Raw genomic sequence first — 18694 nt, forward strand, 5'->3', positions numbered from 1 at the left:
GCCTCTCAATTGTCAATCAATCAACTGTAACTAGCTCCCACACCCAGGAAGCAGCTCCGTAACAGCTGTCTAACTCACAGGTACCTATTTACTGCTAGGTAACAGGGGCATCAGGGATGAAAGAAAATTTGCCCATTTGTTTCTGCCTGGTCCGGGAATCGAACCCGGGCCACAGAATTACGAGTCCTGCGCGCTGTCCGCTCAGCAACCAGACCCAGATATTAACTGGATATTCCTTCATTCACACTATTTTATACATGTCACAAATCTTACCAATTATAAAGTTATCTACTTTGTGTAATTCTGGACTAACATTAATATTATCTAATTCGCTACTTTTTATTTATTTATTAATTTATATAAAGAAGAGTTCTTACAGTTAAGTAAAGCCATTAGCACGCATAGCGTTTCTGGCAAGTCCTTAATCCTATTATTTTCCCGAATACGATCCACCAAATCGTTTAACTACCAGGTACCCATTCACTGTAGGGTGAATAGAAGCTTCAGTTAAAAATTGGCGCCCTGTCAATTCTCCCCGACTAGGATACGAACCCAGGCCAAATCGTCCGCGAAATGCCGGCCGAGTGCTTTACCATTATGACACGGATACTGGGGCGTACTTCATTTATTACTTCATTTTAAACTTGATTACAAGTAGTGAATTATATAATATAAACTTTCCAATAAGTATTGGAAAGTGGTCTGACAAATGATGCGACCTCGGCCCCTGTGATGTGATCAAATATCTGTGCCCAGAATTGTCACGAGTGCTGTCGGGTATTGGGTTAAAAGTCAGACGACTTTCCAATACTTTTATACAGTCTGATGGCAGAGTGGTTATAGTACCAGCAAGGCAGTATGGATGGTTGAAGTCACCTGCAGGGAAGTATGGATGGTTGAGGGCCACCTGCAGGGAAGTATGGATGGTTGAGGGCCACCAGCAGGGAAGTATGGATGGTTGAGGGCCACCTGCAGGGAAGTATGGATGGTTGAGGGCCACCTGCAGGGAAGTATGGATGGTTGAGGGCCACCTGCAGGGAAGTATGGATGGTTGAGGACCACCTGCAGGGAAGTATGGATGGTTGAGGGCCACCAGCAGGGAAGTATGGATGGTTGAGGGCCACCTGCAGGGAAGTATGGATGGTTGAGGGCCACCTGCAGGGAAGTATGGATGGTTGAGGACCACCTGCAGGGAAGTATGGATGGTTGAGGACCACCTGCAGGGAAGTATGGATGGTTGAGGGCCACCAGCAGGGAAGTATGGATGGTTGAGGGCCACCTGCAGGGAAGTATGGATGGTTGAGGGCCACCAGCAGGGAAGTATGGATGGTTGAGGGCCACCTGCAGGGAAGTATGGATGGTTGAGGGCCACCAGCAGGGAAGTATGGATGGTTGAGGGCCACCAGCAGGGAAGTATGGATGGTTGAGGGCCACCTGCAGGGAAGTATGGATGGTTGAGGGCCACCTGCAGGGAAGTATGGATGGTTGAGGGCCACCTGCAGGGAAGTTTGGATGGTTGAGGGCCACCTGCAGGGAAGTATGGATGGTTGAGGGCCACCAGCAGGGAAGTATGGATGGTTGAGGGCCACCTGCAGGGAAGTATGGATGGTTGAAGGTCAGCAGCAGAAGGCAAGATATCTGGAGGCATTTCTGCTATCAGTGAACAAGAGTCAGGAAGACAGCAGTGGCAACAAAGGTCCAGTGCCACCGTGGCGGAGGCACTGACACAAGAATGTGCCAAGATAAATGTCTGAAACAACAGGGCATCGGCAGAGGCCACATTATCTCTGGTGTCATTATTTTTGTCACTCTTCTCCTCTAGTCTTAACGAACTTTTTTTATGTAGAGTGTGGCGGAGCTCATTTGATAAGGTGGTGGTAGCGAGGTGCCGGAGCTGGCTAGGGTGTGTTGGCGTCTGATGTAGTTCATTGTAACCATGTAACCAAGCGGGTAACCCATGCTATATATATGTGCTTCAGGCTATAGTTTAGTCCTATTGTCTTGTGTATGACCCTCTGTCCTGTGTGAGAGTGAATACCAGCATTATCCTCACTCTAATAAGACTTAATTGAATTGCTCGGATTAGGTCAAATTATAATTGATTTGTGTCAATAATAGATGCTTGGTGGTCTCGCCTCGAGTATATGGTTATTTTCCTCATAAAGTACTCATTTGTCCTCCGGTTTGAAGGCTCCATCACTCCCTGACCACCTTATCCCCTCCCTCCCCCGCCCACCCAATAGTGCCTTCGTACCTAGCTGTGATGGAGATGTTTGAACTGTGCAGACAGCCCCTTATAACAGACGCAGATATGTTATCACTAGATACAATGTTCTCAGCGGTCCTTATGTAACGATTGTGCCTCGCCACTCGCTCGCAAGCCTCCGTTACTCGGACCTTCCTCGCCTCTGTGGACAACCTCCTCTTTCAGCCCCCTGCAGGTATGTCTTCACTCCCTGGAGCGTTGGGTCACGGCCTGCGCGGTGGCTGGCTTGCTGGAGCACCAGGTCCACCTTCAGGTGACCAGTAATAATGAGACCGCGTGGGGCTTATGCGCGGTCGGCAGAGGCCACACGCTGACGAGCTGATAAGACTTTCCTGGTATTGTTCCGATAGTTCTGGGAGGCTTGACGGTGTGCAGGGGACACCCCGCCGCTCTTGCCCTGCAGGCACTGCCAAAATAGTAGTAAGCGCTTCGAGTCAAGCACCGGTATCTGACTTCCCAGAAATCTGGTCAGGTTTCTGAGGAGCCATCAGCCAGTTTGGGAGAGTCCCTTGAATGTTGACCTTGAGTGATGCTTGCGCCATGTCGCTCGCCGACAGCCTTTGCACTCAAGTGGGTAATTGCGAGGGTTTCAACTGATGCATTTTGCGGTTAGAGAGGTTTATATAACCTGGCTTGTAACTCTTATTGAACACCGTCTTAGGCTGCTCTTCACTGTTGTCAAGTCTTCTCTGCCGAGTCTTAATGCCATTGTCAACTTAACATGGAGCTAGACGTTAGAGGTAGTTAAGAGAGTTTGTAAAATATGGGAAGTAGGTGGTAGGTGAGGGTGCGCGCTAGAGGTTGTTTGCGACCTCAGATAAGATTGTTCTGGTATCTCTCATTACAAAAAAGTTGTTATTTGTGTGTGTGCCGAGGGCGGGGGCCTGAGATATCAGTGGCTGCTGGACGTGCCGTTTTTCTTTTGGCACTGGAAAATGGAGAGAGCGAGAGTGACTCTGTATCACTCTTAAGTCAGTAGCTCCGGTCTACCTGTCACACCTGCGGCCTACCTGTCACACCTGCGGCCTACCTGTCACACCTGCGGCCTACCTGTCACACCTGCGGCCTACCTGTCACACCTGCGGCCTACCTGTCACACCTGCGGCCTACCTGTCACACCTGCCTCTGTACACATGTGTACGCTCTACACACTCACCCATTTGTGCCTGCATGATCCAGCATTACCTTTTGGACCCTTCTTTCTAACCACAGGTATTCTATAGCAATATTTCCTGGCCTATTTCCCTATCATATCTACTTCTAAAATCGTGAGTGGAGTTTGCTTCTATAACCTCCTCCACTCTGTCATATTCCACTTCAAAGTCACAAGGGATGACTGGCAGAAAATTACTGGAAACCGGGGCCCAGGAGCATGAGCGTCGCCAAGCGGGTCATGCTGGTGTCCAACCCTACACCCCACATTCACCCGCGTCTAAAATGACAAGAACTCGAAATTTATTCTAATTCTGAAATAGCTTTCTTCTCATACATGTGTGTGTGTGCTCCTTCAGAAATATTAATTGTACATTACAGTTTTCGGAGCAGCGGGGGGAAGATTAGCTCGGGCAAGATAAGGCATATCAGATAAAAAACCCACCCATGCCCTGGTGGACAAGATTTTGGTGCGTTAAGAGTCCGTGCGAATTTCATAGTTGTATGCGCTTCCACGGTGATGAGAGCTCGTCGACCCCGTCACCGGCCCTTCACCGTCGCTATGATGCACCTCACCGTGCACAGTATCCTGCATATTTGACCTCAGCGTTCTCTGCACTGTCTGGTGTACCTCGACTGTACTCGACCCTCCTCCTCCTCCTTCGACTACCACTCGTAAGTAAGTAATCCAAGTAAGGATTACTGAGAGTTGCTGTGTGTGATGGGGCGGCCTCGCTAGTCTAATCAATGTATTTGCCGCCGTAAAAACTTAAGATCATAAAAGTCGTACATATCCCCTTGGAGAGTGTTGCCCTAACATGAGACAAGTAGCACAGGAGACGATCTGTAGTCCAGTACTCTCACAGCGCTTCTGTCCCCCTACAGCACCAATTGTGAAACGTTTTGAAGCCACATAACCCTTATATATATATATATATATATATATATATATATATATATATATATATATATATATATATATATATATATATATATATATATATATATATATATATATATATACAAATAATATATATATATATATGCACAAAAAATAAAAAAGGAAGGGGGTGGTAGGAGAAAAGCACACAGAAACTGTATTGGAGGGGATCTAAACATTCCCTCTAATGCGTTATGCGTGGTTTCCTCCGAGGCTATGGGTCCCCCTTCTTCCAGCTAGAGGTGGTACTCCCTTCTATATATATATATATATATATATATATATATATATATATATATATATATATATATATATTGACGGTAAATAAGTAAATGGTAATATTTTAGTGAGCAACAACTGGTCAATGGCTTGGACGTAATGGCTTTTCCTTATGCACAGCCCAATCTCTTGGACTGGAAGGTAGAGCGATAGTCTCCCATCATGCATGGTCAGCGTTCAATCCCCGACCGTCCAAGTGGTTGGTGGCCATTCCTTTCCCCCGTCCCATCCCAAAACCTTATCCTGATCCCTTATTTACAGGACGTCAGCATCTAGACCAGCTAATGCTGTAGGCGGAGATCATCTGTATTCACCGGATCTGTATTTACTGTTGGCTGCCTTATATCTCTCTAGTTTAAACAATGTTCACGAATAAACATTATATCAGGAATTACATTATAAATTATATAATATAACATTATATTAATGATTAATAATTATTAATTAATAATTAATTAATTAATAATTAATTAATAATTAATATAATTTAAACATTATATTAAACATTAACATAGTCATATATCTCGCAGAATCTTTTTAACTGTTCAGTGCTAGCGAATATTAAGCACCAATGTGTCTCTCCGTCTCTCCCTTTTTCTCACCTTTTCTCTTTCTATTTTCTCAATTTCTCTCTTTCTATTTCTCTACTTCTCAGTTTCTCTCTTAATTTGGCTTAATTTCTCTTAAATCTCTCTCTCTCTCTCTCTCTCTCTCTCTCTCTCTCTCTCTCTCTCTCTCTCTCTCTCTCTCTCTCTCTCTCTCTCTCTCTCTCTCTCTCTCTCTCTCTTTTTCAGGGGATGCTGTGGTTCCTCGGGGCACAGTTTTAGGAGTTGCCCTGGAGGATGAAGCGCTTAGTTTAGCTCTTATCCGTTAACCAGAATGTGGCTTCATGAGTTACTGTCGACTGCTCTCCCCGTCGTCGGAGCACGTCACCTTCTCATGAAGAGGGTGTAGGTGGTGGCGGTGGTGAAGGTGTTGTTGGTGAGGTGTTGGTATGGTGGTAGTGTTGGATCTACGGCGTCAGTGGTGATGGTGGAATCGGTAGTGATTATGGTGCTCTTGGCGACGCCAGCTGCGTTGGTAGCAAGGCCGGCGTTGGTAGCAAGGCCGGCGTTGGTAGCAAGGCCGGCGTTGGTAGCAAGGGCGGCGTTGGTAGCGGTGGCGCCGGCGGTAGCAGGGACGGCGGGACCTGGTATAAGTGGTGCTGGTGTGTTGGTTCCTCCTGAGAGTCAGACAAGGAGGATCTAGGTGTCATCAAAGAGTCTTGAGATATTAGGATAGATCCTCGAAACACACGAACAAGCAGCAAAGACAGTTTATGTAATTTAAAGTGAAAAAAATCGTTTTTGTAATAAGTTATACCATATGATGATTAATTTGTATAATCTGAATTACCCAAAGTGGGTTAAGTATTTAGACATGCAGTCTTGACGGAGGATGAAGCCAGGACTGGCTCAGAAGGCTCCGTCCACATCTCACCAGAAGTTTTGGCCGGGTTCGAGCCTTGGGTAGAGAAGGGTCGACCGATCCTTAACTGTTTGCGATGGTGTATGGTAGACTATTATGAAACATGTTCCAATTCCTCGCGATTCCGGGACTAATTTTGGCGCGACCTAATGTTTATCCGTTTGTCGTATAGTGTATTTGCTCCAGCTGTGTTTCACCTGTGGTCCAGCTGTGGTCCAGCTGTGCTCCAGGTGTGTGCCGGTGCTACACTGGACAACCAAGAATCGTCAAAATGACAGAACTGACACTGAAGTGACTGAATGCTGCCTCTGCTGGAGATCTGACTGCGCCATGTTTATCCGTGGATTTACTTCCAACACATTTGTAAACATTAATAACTTCTAAAGTATCGCTGGATACTTGAGAGGTAGACCTTACTGTCTCACTACTTGTGGGAGGCTCTTGAGACGCCCCGCTCCCTGCAAGACGACCGCACAGCCTTTCTGCGGCTGCTGGCACCCAACTCTGGCTCAGGAGCTGGAGGATGACACACGCCCAAGGTAATCAATGTGAAGGCTGAAGTCAAATCTCTATCAGATGCCCCAAGCCGCAGGGTTCACTGGCCTACTACGGTCAGTTAGTATGCTCTGTATGGTGGCCACCGGCTGTCTGCTGCTGCTGACTGTGGTGGCCACCGGCTGTCTGCTGCTGCTGACTGTGGTGGCCACCGGCTGTCTGCTGCTGCTGACTGTGGTGGCCACCGGCTGTCTGCTGCTGCTGTGAACAAACCCCTATTCACTAGAAAGAAGACGGGAGAGATATCAAATAATATACACGTGGAAAATACTGGAGGGCCACGAACCAAATCTACACAGTAAAATAGCAGCATACTGGAGTGCACGATATGGAAGAAAATGCAGAATAGAGCCAGTGAAGAGCAGGGTTGCCATAGCCACACTCAGAAAACACTGTATAAACATCAGAGGTCCGCGGTTGTTCAACATCCTTCCAGCGAGCATAAGAAACATTTCCGGAACAACCGTTGACATCTTTTTGAAGAAAACTATCTAGTTTCCCTTGAAGTGCCAGACCAACCGGGCTGTGGTGGATATGTAGACCTGCTGGTCGCTCCAAACAACAGCCCGGTGGATGAAGCTCTCACAAATCAAGCCTGGCCTCGGGCCGGGCTTGGGAAGTAGAAAAAATCCCAGAACCCCATCAAGCAAATACCTATCCAAGTACGAGCCCAATCTGAAATGTTCAGTTATCCTGATCATCCTTTACGTGTGTTTAAAAGTAACACACATTTAGGTACATCTGCATTTGTCCAGCTCTCCTAGACTATATGAAAGGGAGTACAGAGTGTGTCAAGAGAAAAGAACGAGATGTGAAGCGACTAACTTCAAAATAGAACTTCAGAATAGAAGAATAGAACTACGTGCAGCTAAGACTCCCCAGCACACAGGAGGGTTAGGCATAGAGGGCCATGTGATCAGTAGTCTGCACTGGCTAAATTTCGATACACTATGATCAAGGACACGATACGCCCTCCACACTGCTACCACCTCCTCCACCACCACGATAGACACACGTGCACACCCCCTCTGTTGTCATCCCTACTGGGACACCTCTCCCATATATGTGGGTGACAAGTGTCCCAACCATTCATACATATGGGCCAGAGGTGTCCCAACCATTCATACACGTAGGTGACAGGTGTCCCAACCATTCATACATGTTGGTGACAGGTGTCCCAACCATTCATACATATGGGCCAGAGGTGTCCCAACCATTCATACACGTAGGTGACAGGTGTCCCAACCATTCATACACGTAGGTGACAGGTGTCCCAACCATTCATACATGTTGGTGACAGGTGTCCCAACCATTCATACATGTTGGTGACAGGTGTCCCAACCATTCATACATATGGGCCAGAGATGTCCCAACCATTCATACACGTTGGTGACAGGTGTCCCAACCATTCATACACGTTGGTGACAGGTGTCCCAACTTTATACATGTGGGTGAGAGTTTTCTGTGATTTTTAGGCTGTATGTTGCAAGAGGACTGACAGCTTCTGAAATAAATGCTTCAACGTCTTTAAGACTACTATCATGTCTTGAACGTGAAAATATACAAAAACTTAAAGACAATTATATTAAAATACATATTCAAAACCAAAATTTTCATAATCTCCGCCTAAAATTACGAATTACAACGATCCTTGTGAATTATATTAAATTTGCCTGCAGGGAATAAATTATTTTTGAACAGTGGTCGCTTGCAACTGACTTGACTGAGTCGGTTGCAAGCGGACAATTGAATGAGAGACGAGAACCCATGAGACAGTAACCTTCCAAGGCGTCCTCACCCCTCTCTTTTCCAGCCTCTGTCCCTTGGGCGACGTCACAAGGGACAGAGAGGGACAGAGGACAAGGTCACCCACATAGGTGTTGTGACGCCACAATACCCACATAGTAGGTGTTGTGACGTCAAAAGACCCACATAGTAGGTGTTGTGACGCCACAACACCCACATAGTAGGTGTTGTGACGCCACAATACCCACATAGTAGGTGTTGTGACGCCACAACACCCACATAGTAGGTGTTGTCACGCCACAACACCCACATAGTAGGTGTTGTGACGCCACAACACCCACATAGTAGGTGTTGTCACGCCACAACACCCACATAGTAGGTGTTGTGACGCCACAACACCCACATAGTAGGTGTTGTGACGCCACAACACCCACATAGTAGGTGTTGTCACGCCACAACACCCACATAGTAGGTGTTGTGACGCCACAACACCCACATAGTAGGTGTTGTGACGTCAAAAGACCCACATAGTAGGTGTTGTGACGCCACAACACCCACATAGTAGGTGTTGTGACGCCACAATACCCACATAGTAGGTGTTGTGACGCCACAACACCCACATAGTAGGTGTTGTCACGCCACAACACCCACATAGTAGGTGTTGTGACGCCACAACACCCACATAGTAGGTGTTGTCACGCCACAACACCCACATAGTAGGTGTTGTCACGCCACAACACCCACATAGTAGGTGTTGTCACGCCACAACACCCACATAGTAGGTGTTGTCACGCCACAATACCCACATAGTAGGTGTTGTCACGCCACAATACCCACATAGTAGGTGTTGTCACGCCACAACACCCACATAGTAGGTGTTGTCACGCCACAATACCCACATAGTAGGTGTTGTCACGCCACAACACCCACATAGTAGGTGTTGTCACGTCCACAACACCCACATAGTCGCCCGTTCATAAGAGTTTTACCTTTCTCGATGAACATTACAATTTCTTTCTGGCCCTCACAGTAAATGCGGTGTGCGTCTCTATCCCCTTTTTATCATCATTATCCCTCTCTTTATTCCTACTGTTATTCTTCTTTTCCTATTTATTCTTTGTTGGCTGTGAACACTACCGTCGCTCACGGTGTTCGGGTTAGTGAACAAGTTTACGGATCCACACTCTTGTTACAGATATCCTGGGAAATTAGACCTCTTATTTTATCAGTTTAAAATACTGTTAGTTTAATACTGTAGTTAAGGTGGAGCTCAAGTTAAGGTGACATTTAGAATGATTGTGTAAGGTGACAAGTTAGAGATGTCTCCCTCATGCTGCTGCTCCAATTTACACTTTTTTTTTTTTTACAAATGTAAACAAGTGAGGGACTTGTTGGTAAAAGTTTCCAGTTATTGTGATCAACCGGACTTCCGGAGTCTTAATATCTAAGTTGCTGGAAATTATTTAGTCTAGAAAAGACATTACATTTAAAAATTATAAATTGCTTTAGTTTTGTTGTATATGGAGTTCATCTTGTTTCTCACTTTCTTGAATACAAAATTAATGATTACATGGTCAGCGTGAAATAAAAATGGGATTGTTAATTGTAGGAAACATTATATTTATGTATATTTCCATTAATGAAAGGTTGTGTTGTGCAGGTTGCTCTGGTGAGCGGCACCTGACCTCAGAGGTCACACTCTCCCTCTAATGCCCAGCCTCCGGGGCTAGACGGTAGAGCGACGGGCTCGCTTCATGCAGGTCGGCGTTCAATCCCATTGGGCACCATTCCTTTTCCCCTCGTCTCATCCCCAATCCTTATCCTGATCCCTTCCAAATGCTGTATAGTCGTAATGGTTTGGCACTTTCTCCTGATATGTTCCCTCTAATGAACTTGTGAACGTTGGGTTGTGTGGACCACCTCCCTACTCTCCCTCACACCTCCCTACTCTCCCTCACACCTCCCTACTCTCCCTCACACCTCCCTACTCTCCCTCACACCTCCCTACTCTCCCTCACACCTTCCTACTCTCCCTCACAACACTTCAACACCATCAACGTGCAATACACGTCTGTCTACAGTAAGAACACTTTTCTGTCCAATATGGATGACCTATTTCTGTGCTTGGCAAATAGGAATATTTTCACCCTGTCCGTTTGAATAATACATCGCGTTTTGACGTCAAAATCCACAACGAACAATATGTTGTATTATAAATCATGGCGGGTCACACACAACGACGTTTTCTATGTGTTGGTCCATAGGTTAGGTTAGGGCAATTTAGTACACCATTTTTGTGACGGTAAACGCTCGAGAGGACACGGGCTGATATTTTATAGGTTCTCTGAGTACTTGTATCTGAGTGCTGCTCCCCTAGCACCAGTTCAAGCTGATATATGTCTTTCAAGCTTGATAGGGTTCTGGGAGTTCTACTCCAAGCTAGGCCCAAGACCAGGCTTGACTTGTGAGAGTTTGGTCCACCAGGCTGTTGCTTGGAGCGGACCGCAGGTCCACATACCCATCGCAGCCCCGGTTGGTCCGGCACTCTTTGGAGGAAACTATCTAGTTTTCTGTTGAAGATGTCCACGGTTGTTCCGGCAATATTTCTTATGCTCGCTGGGAGGATGTTGAACAACCGCGGACCTCTGATGTTTATACAGTGTTCTCTGATTGTGCCTATGGCACCCCTGCTCTTCATTGGTTCTATTCTGCATTTTCTTTCATATCGTTCACTCCAGTACGTTGTTATTTTACTGTGTAGATTTGGAACCTGGCCCTCCAGTATTTTTCACGTGAATATTATTTGATATCTCTCTCGTCTCCTTTCTAGTGAGTACATTTGGAGAGCTTTGAGACGATCCCAATAATTTAGGCGCTTTATCGCGTCTATGTGAGTCGTATATGTTCTCTGTATTCCCTCATTTCAGCAATTTCTCCTGCTCTGAAGGGGGTAGTGAGTACTGAGCAGTACTCAAGACGGGACAACACAAGTGATTTGAAGAGTACAACCATTGTGATGGGATCCCTGGATTTGAAAGTTTTCGAGTAACTTGTCCTGCTCGTAAAGCATAAATGAAAAAGGTACTCATACATACATACATACATACATACATACATACATACATACATACATACATACATACATACATACATACATAAATACATAACTATATATACTGAATATGTAAATAGTTAAATATCTTTCTTCTTCACCGTTATGGCCTGGTCTTGTTCTACCTGCTGTGTGCAGGTCTCTAACTCATCACAGCATTGCTATATCTTTGTGCAGGTGTCTTACTACAGCATTCCTATCTCCTTGTCACAGGTCACTAACCACCTCAATCCTATATCTTTAAGGTCACTAACCACATCAATGGTATACCTTTATGCGGGTCATTAGCCACATCATCGCCACATCTTGTACAGGTCACTTACTAACCAAATCATAACACGTAAACACGTCCATCCACTTGGACTGGTCGGTACAGCGACGGCCTCGTTTCTTACAAGATCGGCATTCGATCCCCGATGGTCCAAAAGCGTTCGAACATGGTTACTTAGTGGTGATTATCGCCAGGTTACCCAAGTTTACTCTGGCCTCGGGTGTTGAGTGCTGGTCCGGTCTCCGGCCAGCACCAGAACCCCTTACTTGTCATCATTCAAGCATAATACTTGCAAGAAATTGCATGATAAGCCAAGATTACGTTTTATCAATGTGATTAGATCCCAACTTGAGATTTTGATTGGTCATATTATATTGCAGTTAACCCATATAGAATAAATCTAACCGTTCGGAAAACTAGATGTGTGTTTAATCGAGGAGGGACTAAAATGTTAGTTGGCAGGTTTGACGGCGTAAAGTCGTCCCACCTCTTATCTTGGGACCCCTTCTGGACACCGTCTAAGTGTGTGGGACTTGACATCCGCCCGCCACTGTCCTCACTACAGCTCTGACAAGATGGCGGCGAAGCTGGGGGAGGGGAGGGGGGTTGCTGCCACCTTGTGAGGGAGGGAATTATGATGCATGGAGGAGCGAGGAGAGGTTAGAGGGATGGAGGAATACCAGGATAGAGGGGACGGGACTTGAGGGGGGAATTGATGGGGAAAAGAGAAACAGGTTGGTAAGGATGGGCCCATCCACCGTGGACTTTTAAAACTACTGTCGATCGATAAGTTAAACTGTAATGGTTGGGCAATAGTTGAGAGATATCTTAACTTCTTGCTTAGAACAGGTGATGTGAGGTCCTTAGGTCGTCATCGCCAGACACCAGGGGGGTGGAGGTGTGCCAGACACCAGGGGGGGGGAGGAGTGCCAGACACCAGGGGGGTGTGCCAGACACCAGGGGGGGGGAGGTGTGCCAGACACCAGGGGGGGAGGTGTGCCAGACACCAGGGGGGAGGTGTGCCAGACACCAGGGGGGGGGAGGTGTGCCAGACACCAGGGGGGGGAGGTGTGCCAGACACCAGGGGGGGGAGGTGTGCCAGACACCAGGGGGGGAGGTGTGCCAGACACCAGGGGGGGGAGGTGTGCCAGACACCAGGGGGGGGGGGAGGTGTGCCAGACACCAGGGGGGGAGGTGTGCCAGACACCAGGGGGGGGAGGTGTGCCAGACACCAGGGGGGGAGGTGTGCCAGACACCAGGGGGGGAGGTGTGCCAGACACCAGGGGGAGGGGAAGGTATGCCAGACACCAGGAGGGGTGGAGGTGTGCCAGACACCAGGGGGGGGAGGTGTGCCAGACACCAGGAGGGAGGTGTGCCAGACACCAGGGGGGGGTGGAGGTGTGCCAGACACCAGGGGGGAGGTGTGCCAGACACCAGGGGGGGAAGGTATGCCAGACACCAGGGGGGTGGAGGTGTGCCAGACACCAGGGGGGTGGAGGTGTGCCAGACACCAGGGGGGGAGGTGTGCCAGACACCAGGGGGGGGAGGTGTGCCAGAGACCAGGGGAGGAGGTGTGCCAGACACCAGGAGGGGTGGAGGTGTGCCAGACACCAGGGGGGGGAGGTGTGCCAGACACCAGGAGGGAGGTGTGCCAGACACCAGGGGGGGTGGAGGTGTGCCAGACACCAGGGGGGAGGTGTGCCAGACACCAGGGGGGGGGGGAGGTGTGCCAGACACCAGGGGGGGGGAGGTATGCCAGACACCAGGGGGGTGGAGGTGTGCCAGACACCAGGGGGGGAGGTGTGCCAGACACCAGGGGGGGAAGGTATGCCAGACACCAGGGGAGTGGAGGTGTGCCAGACACCAGGGGGGGGAGGTGTGCCAGACACCAGGGGGGGAGGTGTGCCAGACACCAGGGGGGGGAGGTGTGCCAGAGACCAGGGGAGGAGGTGTGCCAGACACCAGGAGGGGTGGAGGTGTGCCAGACACCAGGGGGGGGAGGTGTGCCAGACACCAGGAGGGAGGTGTGCCAGACACCAGGGGGGGTGGAGGTGTGCCAGACACCAGGGGGGAGGTGTGCCAGACACCAGGGGGGGGGGAGGTGTGCCAGACACCAGGGGGGGGGAGGTATGCCAGACACCAGGGGGGTGGAGGTGTGCCAGACACCAGGGGGGAGGTGTGCCAGACACCAGGGGGAGAAGGTGTGCCAGACACCAGGGGGGGAGGTGTGCCAGACACCAGGGGGTGGAGGTGTGCCAGACACCAGGGGGGAGGTGTGCCAGACACCAGGGGGGGGAGGTGTGCCAGACACCAGGGGGGAGGTGTGCCAGACACCGGGGGGGTGGAGGTGTGCCAGACACCAGGGGGGAGGTGTGCCAGACACCAGGGGGGGTGGAGGTGTGCCAGACACCAGGGGGAGGTGTGCCAGACACCAGGGGGAGGTGTGCCAGACACCAGGGGGAGGTGTGCCAGACACCAGGGGGGGTGGAGGTGTGCCAGACACCAGGGGGGAGGTGTGCCAGACACCAGGGGGGGAAGGTGTGCCAGACACCAGGGGGGGGGTGGAGGTGTGCCAGACACCAGGGGGGGTGGAGGTGTGCCAGACACCAGGGGGGGTGGAGGTGTGCCAGACACCAGGGGGGGGGAGGTGTGCCAGACACCAGGGGGGGAGGTGTGCCAGACACCAGAGGGGGAAGGTGTGACAGACACCAGGGGGGTGGAGGTGTGCCAGACACCAGGGGGGGATGTGTGCCAGACACCAGGGGGGGGGGAGGTGTGCAAGACACCAGGGGGGGAAGGTGTGCCAGACACCAGGGGGGGAGGTGTGCCAGACACCAGGAGGGGGTGGAGGTGTGCCAGACACCAGGGCAGTTAAAATATAAATATTCAGTATATTTAGCTATTTACTAATCGACACCAGTTTCCACCAACACCCAGGCTCGACTCTGTTCAAAACACAAGCTTCAATTGTAACCCAAAACAGTAAAGAAAATATAAATTCGTCGACATTCTCTGACTGTTGTGGGCAGAGTTATGGAGCTAGCGGCTACGATACCACAGGGGCGCTACTGCGATACCTACGATAAGAGAGAGAGAGTTCAATAAATATTCAATGCTCAGGACTTTTGAACACCCTCTGAACTTTACTAGCCGACCTTTCTCGGTGTTCAAAAGGGAACTTGACAAACACCTCCAAAGGATCAACCGGGTTGTATTTCATGTGTTAGACCTGGGGCAGCGGCGTCTAACAGTCTGATTGACCAGGCCACCAATTTGGAGACATGGTCTTCTAATTGGTCTGAGATCGGGCCTCGGGGACGTACCTTGTCTAATCTTATCATTGTTGCTGCTCATCAATACAAGTGAATCTTATTCTAACGGATCCTCCTCACTGTTTCCCATATTCCTTTCTGGTTTATGTATTCAAACACATTCTGACCAGCGCCAGAGGAAGTACAGTCACTCTTCAACACTTCAGTGATTTCCCTCGACAAATTTGGTTATCCTCGTGAATATGCCCTTGATATTTCACTGCATCTGCTGCATTTCCGCCCTCTGTTCTTCACTGGAAAACAGTATTTTCCTTTTAATAGATAAAGATGTCTATTGCAAGCGGTATGTACACGCGTGCCTCACCAAGTGCCCAAATTAGGAAATCATTGAATTGTACGAACGTTTTGTAAGGCGGTGTTGGCTGACGTGACTCAGGGCTGGAGTCTGGGCACAAGGTGTTCGCCTGATGTAATGGGAAGCCTTGCAACGATGGCTCACCTTTCGCTCAGTATTTCCTTGTGATTTCGGCTGGGTTGTTAATTTGTCGGGGACACGCCGGGGAATTTACTGGGATCTCCGAGCATGAAGCAAGCCTAGCGCCGCTCGACGCCACTTACCAGGAACTAGCTCCTGTCACCTGTAGTGAAAGCTTGGTGGAGGTCTAGTGCAAGGTTAGCCTCACCTGCTGACCCACCACTGCTCCTGCTGCTGCTACTTCTGCTGCTGCTGTTCCTGCTGCTGCTGCTGCTACTGCTACTTCTGCTGCTGCTGCTGCTTGACACCGACTCAGCGCAGCCTCTATAGTTTGCTGGGACAATTGGTGACGTCGCTCCGCCCACCACAGAGTTCAGAGCTATGCACGTGAGAGACTTCAGTATTGTAGCATCGTCCAGTGTTTGGACTCAAACGTTGCCTTATGCTTAAAAGTGTGTGTTATGAATGTGTGTTTTCCATAAGTTTCGACATATTCTCCCATATTATAATCTATTAGAACTTGCGTTCGTATGATGCTTCTGTGACTCGTGACAGCAAGTAAAAGTTCCACATGATGTATTACATTCGTAAATATCACCCAGATCCACCATTGTTATGCGAGTACAGTCACGTCTCGCCGGTGTGGGGAACTCTTCGGGTGTTTTTGGATCTTGTTTTGAATATCAGTGTTTGACGGGGACGCTCAGTCAACACATTCACTTAGCGACCTGAAGCCCTCAAGACGTTGGTGGTGCAAGGAAGCTACTCTGTGTTACTGTGCCATGGTGACCCCCTCCCCCTGGTGACCCCACTGGTGACCCCCCCTGGTGACCGCCCTAGTGACCCCCCTGGTGACCCCCTTGGTGACCCCCACTGGTGACCCCCCCCTGGTGACCCCCTGGTGACCCCCCTGGTGGTACAAGTTGGGATATTTAAAGAAAAATCCGGGAATGTAGGCGAGGAAATGTTAGCTATATATGGGATACTAAAAAGCGTATCCGGACCAAGTTTCTACACATATTCCCTGGTTCAGGTGGATGCTCCCAGTGCTCTCTCATGTTAAGGATTCCCGAAGAAGTTTGGAACTGGGGTTTAAGACATTCAGTTTATATTTGGAATATTTGGAATATGTGTATCTTAGTACCATGCTACATAGTATTTAAATACTTATCATCATCATTATCATCCTAAGTTTTACCAGTAAATTCTTTATATAATTTATAGATGGTTGATCAGAAGGCCTGTGTCGGAGTTATATTAAGTTTCCTCTTGCACACGACTAAAGGTCCTTAATGTTTATATCTATAAAAAAAAGAATGTCAAAGATTGGTCACCACAAGCATGGAGGTAGCCGCACCCAACTTTGCAGGGTGAATGGTCTAGGGTATGGAACGGATTTTGACTGGTCCGTTTCGGTATGTTCGGGGATATGGTCGTGGTATATTTTGCCGGTTCTATAAGAGTGGGTCGGGCGCATTAGTGATCCCCCCCTTTTTCTCCCCTTAATTAGTAAAAGGAGGCCGGCCGGGTTCCTAGATTTCTTCACTCGAAACTCATAAATCTTGAGAATTTTTCATTTTCTGAGAAAATGGGGTGAGAAGGAAACTATCAGGAGGAAGCGCCAAGCCATTACGACTGTATAGCTCTGGGAAGGGATCAGGATAAGGATTTAGGATGGGACGGGGTAAGGAATGGTGCCCAACCAATTGGACGGTCGGGAATCGAACGCTGGCCTGCAATGAAGCAATACCGTCGCTCTACTGTCCAACCCAAGTAGACGTCCATTCAGGATATTTGAAGAGAGGGGTAAGACGTGAGAGTGGAGATTGCGAAAGAGGGTGGACAAGAAAGGGCTTAGAGAAGGGGATGTTGGAGGAGAATGGTGGAGAAGGGGAGAGGAGAGACGGGGATGTTGGGGAATGCAAGTTGGAGATGGGAAGAAGAGGGGGGGGTAGGAAACAGACATATGAAAGAGAAGGGAGACTGGGGGAGTGGAGAAGGGAAAGTCATTCCTGCTGGACCCGGGAATTAGTTGATGCGCAGATTTGTGGCACCAACCTGCCACCATATCTGCAATATGGTGGCAGATTTTGCCACCATATTGACAGCGTGGCAGATTTTGAAAGAGGAATTGACAACATGCCCAAACACTCAGCCCCCGGGGCCAGTTTCATGGAATTCAATATTTATAAAGAAATGCAAAGTGCCAGTAGCGCAGGCACTCAGTGTAGTGTGGAGGAAGAGCTTGGACACGGGAGACATACCAGATGCACTTAAATCAGCAGACATAGCCCCTCTACACAAGGGAGGGAGCAAAGATTTGGCAAAGAATTATAGACCAGTTGCACTAACGTCCCACATAATACAAAATATTTGAGAGAGTGATCAGGTGTCAGGTCACCAGTTTCATGGAGACTAATGACCTCCTCAATCCAGGTCAACATGGATCTAGAGCGGGAAGATCGTGCCTCTCACACCTACTTGACCACTACGACAAAATCACTGAGGCATTGGAAGAAAAACAGAATGCAGATGTGGTATACACAGACTTTGCAAAGGCATTCGATAAATGTGACCATGGAGTGATAGCACACAAAATGAGGTCAATGGGAATAACCGGTAAAGTAGGACGGTGGATACTTAATTTTCTATCGAACAGAACACACAGAGTAACAGTCAACCATATAAATTCGAGTCGAAGCGCAGTTAAAAGCTCGGTACCTCAAGGTACAGTCCTAGCACCACTGCTTTACCTTATTCTCATATCAGATATAGACAAAAATACAAGTCACAGCTTCTTATCAGCCTTTGCAGATAGCACAAGAATCAGCATGAAAATTACCTCTGCTGAAGACATTGAAAAACTTTAAGCAGATAATAAGGTTTTCGACTGGGAAGAAGAAAATAACATAATGTTTAACAGTGATAAATTTCAGGTACTCAGGTATGGTAAAAATGAGGACATTAAACATAATACAGGGTACAAAACACTATCAGATTTGCCTATAGTAGGAAAGCAGCATGACAAGAATTTAGGAATAATAATGTCTGATGACCTAACGTTTAGGGAGCATAACCAAGCAAATATTGCGTCAGCCAGAAAAATGATAGGATGGATTACGAGAACTTTCAAATTCAGGGATCCCATCACAATGGTTG

General features: G+C 48.4%; 1 protein-coding gene across 6 annotated transcripts in view; it reads left to right on the plus strand.

Annotated features, from left to right (window-relative positions):
• The window catches only part of LOC123765100 (uncharacterized), a 270886-nt gene that overhangs the window by 226847 nt on the left and 25345 nt on the right, over positions 1 to 18694 (plus strand). Inside the window, exon 1 of one of the 6 annotated variants that reach the window (XM_045753549.2) lies at positions 3875 to 4093. The exons of 3 other annotated variants lie outside the window; for them this stretch is intronic. In XM_045753549.2, coding sequence (XP_045609505.2) covers positions 3923 to 4093 — 171 coding nt within the window. In that variant the 5' untranslated portion in view covers positions 3875 to 3922. Of the gene's footprint in view, positions 1 to 3874; positions 4098 to 15901; positions 15923 to 18694 lie in introns of those variants that run through there. 2 more of the 6 variants (XM_045753555.2, XM_069333543.1) reach the window with 2 other exon arrangements.

This window comes from Procambarus clarkii, chromosome 29, assembly GCF_040958095.1.
Source record: "Procambarus clarkii isolate CNS0578487 chromosome 29, FALCON_Pclarkii_2.0, whole genome shotgun sequence".
In the NCBI taxonomy this organism is placed as follows: Eukaryota; Metazoa; Arthropoda; class Malacostraca; order Decapoda; family Cambaridae; genus Procambarus; species Procambarus clarkii.